Here is an 11,979-nt window from a genome sequence, read left to right as displayed (position 1 = left end):
ATTATACATTACATAAAATTAAATAAATAGAATTCTATCTTGAATTTTATCGCAAATTATAAATGATATAAAGCGAGCTTTATTATTATATAATTATATAATTTCTGATATTATCTCATAAAATCCATCAAGTTTGTTTCAATATATACAATATATTTCATTCCATCGAATTTTCTTGTCAGTTTAGTTATGTTATAAGTTCTTTTTTTATACATGTCGTAATTATAGAATGTTGGCACATAATAAATGCATATAACGTATATATATATTCTTTTAGTTTTTCGCGTGATTCTCTAATTATGAGCAACTAACGATTACTCGCGGGCAAATTACACCGGAACTTACGCATACGATTGAACACAAAGGCGCGAAACGGCTCTATTAATTATCATAGTATAATTGGATGTAGCACGATACGTAGCAATCGATGTATCGAAGCAAACAAGCCCTATTTCTAATTCGATAGGCACGGTGCGAATACCGCTGCACCTACAATCAATGAGAGGCGGAAACGACCGGCTGTTGGCTCATCATCGAGGTCATGGCAGAAAGTGGAGGACCTCGCAGACCAGAGGACATATGTCCTGACAGGAGGAGGAAAACTCTCAACAACAACGAGTACATACCTGGATATAAGAACCTATCCCTAGTCTTTTCCTCTCTGTCTGCGCGATCGCAGTTGTGCTTAATCACATCTTGCAAATAGCGACATTTCTTGCCGCTGTCAACTGGTCACTCTGTAACACACCAAAGACACTATTATTTTAATTCAAAAACTTTTACCTAGTTTTTCTGATCACTAATTAATCAGGGACGCTAATTGTAACAAATATTTGTGTTATTATTGTATGTATAGAGCATATCATTCAAAAACTGTAATTCTGTTGATCATAATTGAATTATCTCGCTCCTGACGTATCATTCATAGTCATGTAAAAAAGATGGACGGACCAATATTGCAGTTTCCAAAACATTAATACGCAGTGTTTTTCAAAAACGGAAACATTATACGATTCGCGGATAATTGATGTTAGGAGAGTATAATGTTTACATAAAAAAATAACGGTATAATGTAATAACGTACATTGCGTAATTGTCGTGTTCCTATGTGTTAATTCTTCTGAAAAAAAAATGATGAAATCCAAGATAATGCTCGGTATAAGGCTTAATCTTGTTGAAAGATAAAACACTTCTCTTCAATCAATAAGCTTAAAAATACAAATATAAAAATCTCACGTATTATATATTTTACACTAACAATAAGTGAAAAATCAAACGTGGAAACTTTTATTTAAGATTATATATGTATCTTCACAACCAACTGCAATGAATTACAAGATTTTTGTTAATAAATTAAACGTTGTAAATTATGTGAATATGCACACTAAATGTGGTTGTGAACACGTAGATAATCTGTAGGTAATCAGCAAAACTTTTCTCACACGATATTACTTTTCATTTGCAAAAGTCTCAATTTCAATCGCTTGACTCATTCATGAAATAAAAATTTGGAAATAATACACATTTTTCTATTTAGACATATTGATATCATAAAGTCTCTGGTTTTTAATAAACTTTAAGATAAAAGATCTTGTTATATTTTAAAATGTTAGCATTTTCTTTGTTTTATCAATAACTTGTATAGTATTTTAAAGAAACTTTAATTTATTAATTGTCTCTTTTAGATATATGATTACTCTATTCATTCTCAGTTTCAACAATTTGAATATTAATGGATTCAAGAAAAATGTTTGTAACTTCTCTTTATAACGGATGTGTTTCGTTTAGAATTTCAGATGTTGTCGGAGCAAGAAATACTCTGGGAAAACAAACGCTTTTTAAGATACGATTTAGATGTACATATTACACTTCACATAATAGCATAATTGTAATAAAAAGTATGTAATTAAGAAAATATTCAAAATCGTAATTATTTATGAATAAGAAGATAATAATTGCCCAGCTAAAGGATTAGATTATCGAAAGAAGCGAGCATGCTTCATCTCTTTAAACGGTCCAAAACAGTTCTATATATGAATGACGCGCTGAAACAATAAACAGAATACACCCGGAACCAAGAAACTTTTCATACCACCGCTGTTGTGATATTTATAACTCGCTTTTTGTATCAATCTATCAACCCGTTCTAGCTATTCGTAAATCTCTATCTAGATGAAGTTTATTCTAAATAAAAATAGACGGGTAAAACTTTTTTATTTAAAATTCTTCTCCTTTGAAAAAATATAAACTCCACCGTGTAATTTGAGAAAGAAAAATTTACGAGATGATATATTATATTCACACACATTTTTAAAATATTTGAAAAAATTAGAAAATTATTTCTTGTTATCGAGAAATGCAATCAAATCGTATATAATAAAAAAATCATAGATAATACATCTGCATTAATATAATGTATATTGAATATCGTATCTCAAAGACCATTGAAAAATATAAGCAAGGTGATAGAATATAAAATAATTGAACGATATTCAAAGTTACGCTAGTAAGATAGCGACTAAATGTAACGCAAAAAGGTATAGCCCCTATAGAATCATGTAAAAACACGGTTCGCACGAAAAAATATTTATTCTCTTCATTCATTCGATACGATATAGCTCCGCATACCTGTAATCATATGTCTAATAGTCTGCTATAATTGTATCCTGAAAAATGCGTAAATAAAACATCTAATTTTTTATGTAACTGTTGTATTTCGAATCAATGTGACGAAATATAAACATATACGTCTGTACTAAGATATAAACAATTTTTATTATCAAGGTAAATCATTATATGCCACATGACAAATTATCAGACAATTTCTTTGAGTATATATTCAAGTGAATAATAAAGCAAACTTTTTAATTTATTATCAAAGAATATTATTAACAATATTATCAAAGAATATTATTTAGTATATTATCAAAGAATATAATCAATTCATTTTCTATTATTCTATAAATAAAATATAGTTATATTATATTTTCTTCCACGTCTATTTTATTTACAAATAAAAGCACATATGTGACATAAAAATAACAGCTAGGAGAGATTAACCTGCAGAATAAAACTATATAATAAGATAACAATTAAATCATATAATTTAGATTTATGTCAATTTCACATGTTTTATACATATACATCACATTGTGGAAAATAAATAAACGCAATTTAATTTTTATGTAAATACTGCATCTATTTTAGTCAATATAAATAATAATACACAAAACATTTTATTCTTTCGGTAAATAACTTAAGTGCGTTTTGCCGCCGTTTTTGTTAATTTTTTCCCAAGCCGTGCAATGAAATGTGTTTATATCCATTTTATCTATGTATAGTTTTCCCTAAAAAGTAAAAAAAAAATTACTTATATTTTTCTTCTACATATTTTTTTACATAATATTCTACATAATGTAGCATTATATATGAAATATTTTTTCTTCTTTAGAGATTTATCTCTATCTTACTTGTAAGTGATCATATTCATGTTGTGCTATTCTAGCAGACCATCCACGTCCTCTCCATGTAAATTGTTCAGCAGAAGTATTCAGAGCTGTAATTTCTACTTCGTAAGCTCTGGGTACAGCAGCAGAATATCCACGAACACTCTCACATCCTTCATGAAGGATGATAGGCGTATGATCTATAACTTTTAATTCAGGGTTGATAAAAATTGTCACTGGAATGATTTCCACTTCGTGGACTTTCTTGACAACCTCATGAATCGTTTTCATATGATCCTCAGTGTATTCTATAGCGAATATTTGCCATGGAAGTCCAATTTGAGGTCCGGACATACCGCACGCTTCATATCTCCTCATAATGCTTATCAAATGTGTGATTACCTGAATGATCAACAACGATGCAATACCATTTTTATATATATATATTTTACATTCATGAGATTTTTAATTTATTGTAATAAAACAAATTCGTACAACAATGAAAAAAAAACACATACTTAATAAAATCGCTTAAGAAATAATCTGTAAAAACAGTTAGATAGAAAAATATATAATTCTTACACTGATTTTCAAGCTATTTTAATATTATTAATCTTGTACAAAATTTGCAAAATCCAAGTCATTTATGTTTCTGAATATTTTGTTTGTTTAAATTAGTTTATATATAAGATATTGTGTGTGCATCAGTTTTTTGTACCATTTCTTTAATATCTTTTCATTTAATCAATATAATACTGTAGTATTTCAATATACCCGTGTATATATTGAAATTTTTTTTTAAAAGTCAATAACTGCAATACAATAGGCAAAACAGAATTATCTCATAAGCTAATCATAAAATTTTTTTATACACACAAATTAAGTGTGTACTTAGTTTCTTTTTGCTATTTGTTGTAAATCTTATATTTATTGTAAACAAATATAAATCTTATATTTATTGTAAACAAATATATATCTTATATTTATTGTAAACAAATATAAATCTTATATTTATTGTAAACAAATATAGTATTACATTGTAAACAATTATCTTTGCGTGCATGTTAAAAATTACAAATTTTTTCGTCATTATATATTTTTCAAATTTATTCATTGCCTTCCAAAAATATTTTATTTTATATTTGAAAACTTAGAAAATATCTACTTACTCTTATAAACCGACATTACAATAATACCTTTTGAAAATCCGCCAATTTTATGACTTCTGGTTCTATCTTCATAGCGTGGCCACGTAAAACAGGATCACCAATTTGACAAACGTGTTTATACGGTAACCTATTGGAATCCGTGCCCAATAAATGTTTGAATGTTTCTTTCAGTTTATGAAAACTTACAAATCGTGTATTGTTCTTTCTAATGACAATAGCACGCGAGGCCACATTAGCGAAATGATATGATCGAAACATTATACACTATTGTGCGTATTTCTTGTGTATTTTTTATCGGACAACCTTAAATTTAGGTTATCACGCGTCTATGATGAATATTTTCACTATTATGTTTCCAATCCTGATGATGACGAAATCAGAGAGAAGCATGAGAGAGGCCATGCCGCCGTTTTTCAAAAGATACTTTTTCTAGCTCGTACAGTAGCGTCAACTAGATCCATCTTAGAACCGGCGGAACTACATGGCCAGATTCATTTTTCGGTGCCACGGTCAAACGGCCGGTTGGTGCATGTCCGTGCTAAATACATAATTGTAGATCAAAAATGCAGAGAAATATTTATTAATGTTTTATTAGCTGCGCGTGATGTTTTGTCATTCTAGTATATACTACAGCGATAATAAATTACAATTGAAGTATTTTTATGTATATGCGCATGTAAAATTAAATAAATTTTCTTAATCATTTTTTTCTTAATTGTTAAATAATGTATAGAAGATATTTACAATAGATTGCTTTCACTTTTTTCTTATTCTTGAAACAAAAGTATTAAGCATTTTAAGTATCAAATCATACTTTTCATTTATACTGCTTTTTATTATTAATTTTCTTTTTATAATTATATTATTCAATTAATTTTTTAATTTATGAATTCAGTTGGATGCGCTAGTGCGTATCAATGTATACATTAAAAGCTATTATAGACAAATTAATAAGCATAATTAATTATATTTCTCTATAATTTTAACCGTGTTTTATTGTTTTTTACTATAATAAAGGAATAAGTCCCTCACGTATATAAGAGACTTCGGAATTCTTTGACGATATATGTCATTTCGCTTGCTCTTTACTTGTTCTTGCTCTCGCTTTCGATGACATCGGAGACGTTCAAAAATATAAGAAATTAAAAATTTTATAAAAGTTTGTATGTATTCAATAAAACTCCGATTAGACACTATTTTTAACGCTCCGAAGCGTTTAGTGGAGGGCAAAGAATCTTATTTTTCGAGCGAAAATAGTTTTAAGCGGAACGTATATATTTATTTTGTCATGTGTTTATTTTCAAAAGACTTGTAGTATTAATTATCTTATTGTTTTAATTACTTATGCTTATATAATAAATTTGTACATAATAGCTTTTAATGTGTATCGGTGCGCACTAATGCATCCAAATAATGCATCCAAATAATGAATTCGTAAATTAAAAAATTAATTATCAATTAGAAAAAGCATCTTACAAAAAACTGCAGGCTTCTCTCTGGTTACAATAGTTTTCTAACACTTATTATGAAAAAAACTAACATTTAAAAAATTTGAATATGGCGCCTTTTCTGGTTCGCGACAAAGCGAGCAATTCATAGTTTATCGTTCCCGCGTTCGCAAAATGTATTTCGTTGCATTCAGTTGTGTTGCTCGCAATGAGCTTTGAATTTTCGATTGCAAGGCTAAAGAAGATTAGGAATTTCAGGTAATTTCTCTACAATAAAGTTATTCATTATTAGTATTAAAGCGTGTAATGTAATATTGTTGAAAAGTTGTTGCGGAAAAGAAAATATAATCAGAAATATATATCGCGCTATGACTGGCTTCAGTGGACAGTATACGTGCTTAGGTTCGTATATATTTTTTGAGATCGCATCGTTTTTCCTTAGAAAGATCCAAAAATGATATAAGACATAAAATATTCGGGTAATTTTAAACTTAAATAATGAAGAATAGAGTATATGCATATATACAAATGTGAATTTCATTGTTCAGATCCGCAGAAAAAACTGTAGCTAGTCATATATATATACACATATACATATATGTATACATATATGCGCGCGTATGTGTGTCTGCTATGAATTACATAATTTATAATATTCAATATGCAAAGTTTGAAATATAGAAATTAATATCACAAATATTTCAATAAAAAATTATTCTATATGACCAATATATAAAAGAAAATTTTTCTTTTATATAAATGTAATAGATATTACTATAGCATTTTTCACGGATTTGTAAAGAGAAGGAATTGTGAAGAGAAAGGAAATATTTTTGTGTTATATTATATTACAAAAATAAAATTTAATTTACACAAAATAATTAGAACCAATCATACAATACTCAAACAGGACAAAAAATCATTATTATTTCTTATCTGGTTTATTATTGTGTAAAATACTGATGAACAAATTATTTTAAAAATAAGTATCGAATCTGTGAATGTTTAATATTATGGTATTTAACACAAATAAATGCTTCATTTTAAAGATAAGAGTTTTTCAATTAACATACAAAAGACAATATGTATACACACACTCTATCATGCTTTAGATTTTTTTACGGTGCCCTTTCGTTGCTTCGGACGTTTGTTCGACTGATTGGTTTTCGATTCCTCTTGAAACTCATATTTTTGCGATAGTTTCTCCTTAATAAGTAAACCTTTAATGAGTTTCTTCCAATTGCCGTAAATCCTCTTTTCTCTTTTTTCGAAGGCGCGTTTAGTCGCTTCGACTTGTTCTGTTTCCCAAGCTTCTCGTAATGTATCTTCGTATTCAGCGCATACGACAAAACCTTCGGTGGCTGGCACGGCACCTCTACAACCGAAATTGAAACCCACTACGGCGGCCGCGCAATCTATGTTCAGTTTCCGGGCAATGCGATTTAATCCTGGAACTATGACGATTCATTCGTTATATAATGCATTGCTTTAGCTATGCTGCAATTCTGTTTTTTGATTATATAGCAAAATAGAAATTCTTTCAGTATTTTCCTAATTTTTTAAAACATATTTTATAAAAAAATAATGTCATTTAAATATATGTGACAATGTTATTCATTTCATTTAGGATATGTAAAATTATATAGAAACAAATTGATCATTAAAAATTTTATGTCAAGGTATCTCCATATCGTAATAATAAGAAAGATATATTATGCTTACGGTTTATATGCACTGTGCCTTTTGGAAGCATACATTTCTTAAACAAATCTACATTTCCATACTCATTACGAGGTACAATGCCATCTTTAGCTACTGGTGGTTCATATTCTGTAGTTTGCCATTCTCCGAATACTTCTAATGTAGAATCTTTAAGCCTCATACCTGAAAGCTATATAAATTCTTTTATTATAATATTTTCTGTAATAATAATTTGTGTAAAATAAGAAAATTATTTTTTGGTTGATTTGTAGAAATATATTAGCGCAATTTTACCTTATCATATAAATCTTATATTTATTGTAAACAAATATATATCTTATATTTATTGTAAACAAATATAAATCTTATATTTATTGTAAACAAATATAAATCTTATATTTATTGTAAACAAATATAAATCTTATATTTATTGTAAACAAATATAAATCTTATATTTATTGTAAACAAATATAAATCTTATATTTATTGTAAACAAATATAAATCTTATATTTATTGTAAACAAATATAAATCTTATATTTATTGTAAACAAATATAAATCTTATATTTATTGTAAACAAATATAAATCTTATATTTATTGTAAACAAATATAGTATTACATTGTAAACAATTATCTTTGCGTGCATGTTAAAAATTACAAATTTTTTCGTCATTATATATTTTTCAAATTTATTCATTGCCTTCCAAAAATATTTTATTTTATATTTGAAAACTTAGAAAATATCTACTTACTCTTATAAACCGACATTACAATAATACCTTTTGAAAATCCGCCAATTTTATGACTTCTGGTTCTATCTTCATAGCGTGGCCACGTAAAACAGGATCACCAATTTGACAAACGTGTTTATACGGTAACCTATTGGAATCCGTGCCCAATAAATGTTTGAATGTTTCTTTCAGTTTATGAAAACTTACAAATCGTGTATTGTTCTTTCTAATGACAATAGCACGCGAGGCCACATTAGCGAAATGATATGATCGAAACATTATACACTATTGTGCGTATTTCTTGTGTATTTTTTATCGGACAACCTTAAATTTAGGTTATCACGCGTCTATGATGAATATTTTCACTATTATGTTTCCAATCCTGATGATGACGAAATCAGAGAGAAGCATGAGAGAGGCCATGCCGCCGTTTTTCAAAAGATACTTTTTCTAGCTCGTACAGTAGCGTCAACTAGATCCATCTTAGAACCGGCGGAACTACATGGCCAGATTCATTTTTCGGTGCCACGGTCAAACGGCCGGTTGGTGCATGTCCGTGCTAAATACATAATTGTAGATCAAAAATGCAGAGAAATATTTATTAATGTTTTATTAGCTGCGCGTGATGTTTTGTCATTCTAGTATATACTACAGCGATAATAAATTACAATTGAAGTATTTTTATGTATATGCGCATGTAAAATTAAATAAATTTTCTTAAATAAATTTTCTTAATAATTTTTTTCTTAATTGTTAATGTATAACACAGAAGATATCTACAATAAATTGCTTTCACTTTTTTCTTATTCTTAAAACAAAAGTATTAAGCATTTTAAACATTATCAAATCATGCTTTTAATTTATAGAACTTTTTATTATTAATTTTTTTTTATGATTATATTATTCAATTAATTTTTTAATTTATGAATTCAATTGGATACACTAGTGCGTACCGACGTACATTAAAAGCTATTATAGACAAATTTATATAAGCATAATTAATTATATTTTCCTATAGTTTTAACTGTGTTCTATTGTTTTTTAAGGAATTTTTATTGTTGACAGCGTTAATTAATTTTTTCATGTTTATATGATCGCCGATGATACTATCAGCTATCAAATTTTCGCAAAATGTCATAAAATGTCAAAAAATCGCGATATCTTATGCAATATTGTTTTTTTTAGCGTATAAAATGTTAAGAATGTTTTTTCTATCTTGTGGAATTCCACTCAGAATATTAATTAAAAGACCGGAAATGCAAAAATAACACTTTTCTCGGGAGATTTATATTTGTATTTATACGACATTAATTTCAAAAACGACTAAAGCTTCCTTTTCTCTATTATTGTTTTTTTATTTTTTATTTTCATTTTATTTAAAAATATTAATATAAAAATATAACTACATTATCTCTCTTAGTCTGACTCTTCCCCTTCGACCTGTCCGGCATGGGTGACCCTACCGGTAACTAATAGCGTTTTTGAGTGAAGCAAGTTTGATCGCTTGGAGAGCTATTAAGGCAAATGCCTTCGTTAAGGTGGAGATACCATCGAGGAGGAAAAATGTGTGAGGACAGTTTTCCTCTTTTTTATTTCTCAGGTTAGGGCAATTTTTTTTATTTTTTTTTTTTTTAATACACAATAAATGATACAACAAATGATATAATAAATTTAATATACAAAATATTTAACAATATACAAAATATAATACAAAATATAATCAGAAATTGAATACAAAATATAATTTGAAATTTAATACAAAATAATTTATTACATACGGAATTACACGAAAATATCCAAAATATACGTATAATAAAAAATTTACTAGAAATTTTTAGAATAGATAAATTTTTAGTAACGATTAATTACGTGATATTTATTCTTAATAATCAACATACAATTATAAAGCCTAATAAGTTTTATAAAATGTAAATAATCGCGATCAAAAGAGTCGTTAATAAAGTTATCAATCGTCTTTTAATTGTAGAAGAAAAAGAATTTGCACTACTAGCGCATTTATGCAGACTTTCAAAGAAAATATTCAAGACGCGAAAAGATAGACAAAGATTCGACATAAATCAACGATTAAATTATAAACTAAATTGCGATTTAAAATTCGCGAGCAAACGCGAATAAATAAATCGACGATATTTATAATATTCGATTGCGATACGTGTAATTTCTATAATAATCGAAGCTCAAACACATACGCGCGTGAGATATAATTACTATTATTTTATGCAAAAATATTTTGACAGACATTCGAGATCTGTAATATAGTATCCACTGCTCGATTTATTTTCCAATACGCGATTTTATACAAATGTCGCGATCAACAATAAGATATATGTATATTCTATCTCGCGGATGGCCGTTTTAACAGGATAAAATGGGTCTTATAAGCCTTAAAATATTGTTATAAAAAATCGCGTTATTGCCTTTTATAGAGATAACTGATGTTAATATCCCAAGTGCCTAGAAATAGTTTCTCAACAAAAACCAAAAATTATATTAATTAATAGTTAATTATTAAAATATATTTGTTCGTAACCATAATTTTTTTATCAAAAAAGTCAACAAAAATAGACAAACTGATAGCAATTAGAAATAACTAAGAATATATAAATCTATACATAATAGCTATATCCATATTTAATCTACTATTAAGTCTTCCTTTTTCATAAAAACAATAATGATATTAATATTAATAGTGATAGAAGAACACTTTTAAGAGAAGAAAATATATTTTTCTTCTAAAAAAATATATACTGTTTATATTAATTTCTTAATTCGACTTTAAAGAGGCGTGTGGCGCTCATCGTTGTATTACTACCAAAACCATTACTTTCAGGAATCGCCAAGAAAACCTAAGATTAATTCCAATCCTGCAACGAAAATCCCCAATTTTCAACAAAGCACCGAACTAGACGTCGCAGATGGATCTTACAAAAACTAAGAAGAAATAATTCTCCACGATAAAAATCGTTTCGACTACTTGCCGGTACGAACCAAACAACTTTATTAACGTTCACCCGACGAGAGGGACAGCAATCGCGAAAGAACGGAAAAAACGCGGAAAAAATATGGTGTTTTCGCAGTGTAATTTATTAATTTATTTAACGAATATTTGATTGCAATACGGAATTTGTAAATATATGAATCAATTGAAAATAAATCATAAAATTCGTACTAATTTATTCGCGATTCTGCAATATCGAGAATAATCGTTAAATTTCGTGAATGAGAAATTAATATTTAACCGTTAGTTTAATCGAATCTTCACATTCTTATTCGATATTTTTAATACCAAAGAATTATATATATTTGTAAAATTTGTAAAGTTTAAAATATATATAAAATATATATAAAGTTTCCCGATTTTATCAACGACTCTTTGATATGAAAACACACACGGTTAAATTTATGTGTGTGAGAACATTTTTACAATACATACTTTACAAACAAATATATACATATATGTAA

The 11,979-nt window shown here is 27.7% G+C and overlaps 3 protein-coding genes across 4 annotated transcripts in view; 1 reads left to right on the top strand and 2 right to left on the bottom strand.

Annotated features, from left to right (window-relative positions):
* Positions 1–1,121, top strand: part of LOC115234143 (tachykinin-like peptides receptor 99D) — a 17,284-nt gene extending 16,163 nt beyond the window's left edge. The window contains exon 5 of the mRNA XM_029804928.1: positions 467–1,121. Within this exon, the coding sequence (XP_029660788.1) occupies positions 467–588 (122 nt within the window). The 3' untranslated portion in view covers positions 589–1,121. The remainder of the gene's footprint in view (positions 1–466) is intronic.
* A 1,862-nt stretch (positions 1,122–2,983) lies between these two features.
* On the bottom strand, positions 2,984–4,967 carry LOC115234151 (peptide deformylase, mitochondrial-like). 2 transcript variants are annotated; one of them, XM_029804948.1, is made up of 4 exons: positions 4,802–4,967; positions 4,643–4,742; positions 3,471–3,848; positions 2,984–3,347 (listed from the first exon to the last, which is right to left on the bottom strand). In XM_029804948.1, exons 1-4 carry the CDS (start codon positions 4,846–4,848, stop codon positions 3,237–3,239), a joined length of 636 nt encoding a protein of 211 aa, XP_029660808.1. In that variant the 5' UTR covers positions 4,849–4,967; the 3' UTR covers positions 2,984–3,236. The 2 variants fall into 2 exon arrangements, with proteins under 2 accessions (XP_029660808.1, XP_029660799.1); XM_029804939.1 differs by having other exon boundaries at positions 4,643–4,967.
* Positions 4,968–6,899: 1,932 nt separating this feature from the next.
* Positions 6,900–7,962, bottom strand: LOC115234162 (DNA repair protein complementing XP-C cells homolog). The gene is made up of 2 exons (XM_029804961.1): positions 7,786–7,962; positions 6,900–7,517 (listed from the first exon to the last, which is right to left on the bottom strand). The coding sequence occupies exons 1-2, from the start codon at positions 7,943–7,945 to the stop codon at positions 7,165–7,167; spliced, it is 513 nt and encodes a 170-aa protein (XP_029660821.1). The 5' UTR covers positions 7,946–7,962; the 3' UTR covers positions 6,900–7,164.
* Between the last annotated feature and the right edge of the window lie 4,017 nt (positions 7,963–11,979).

This window comes from Formica exsecta, unplaced genomic scaffold, assembly GCF_003651465.1.
Source record: "Formica exsecta isolate Colony F162 unplaced genomic scaffold, ASM365146v1 scaffold106, whole genome shotgun sequence".
Taxonomy (NCBI): Eukaryota; Metazoa; Arthropoda; class Insecta; order Hymenoptera; family Formicidae; genus Formica; species Formica exsecta.
Note: the sequence above shows the minus strand (reverse complement) of the source record. Positions and strands in the feature narration are given on the sequence as shown.

Bases quoted from the DNA above. Each gene is read 5' to 3' on its own strand.
- LOC115234151 (XM_029804939.1), bottom strand. From the start codon at position 4,873: ATGTTTCGATCATATCATTTCGCTAATGTGGCCTCGCGTGCTATTGTC. The intron at 3,849-4,642 runs GTATTATTGTAA...TTGATCATTCAG, and splicing joins AATTGGCGGATTTTCAAAAG to GTAATCACACATTTGATAAG. The intron at 3,348-3,470 runs GTAAGATAGAGA...TTTACTTTTTAG, and splicing joins ATGAATATGATCACTTACAA to GGAAAACTATACATAGATAA.
- LOC115234162 (XM_029804961.1), bottom strand. From the start codon at position 7,945: ATGAGGCTTAAAGATTCTACATTAGAAGTATTCGGAGAATGGCAAACT. The intron at 7,518-7,785 runs GTAAGCATAATA...GAATCGTCATAG, and splicing joins AGGCACAGTGCATATAAACC to TTCCAGGATTAAATCGCATT.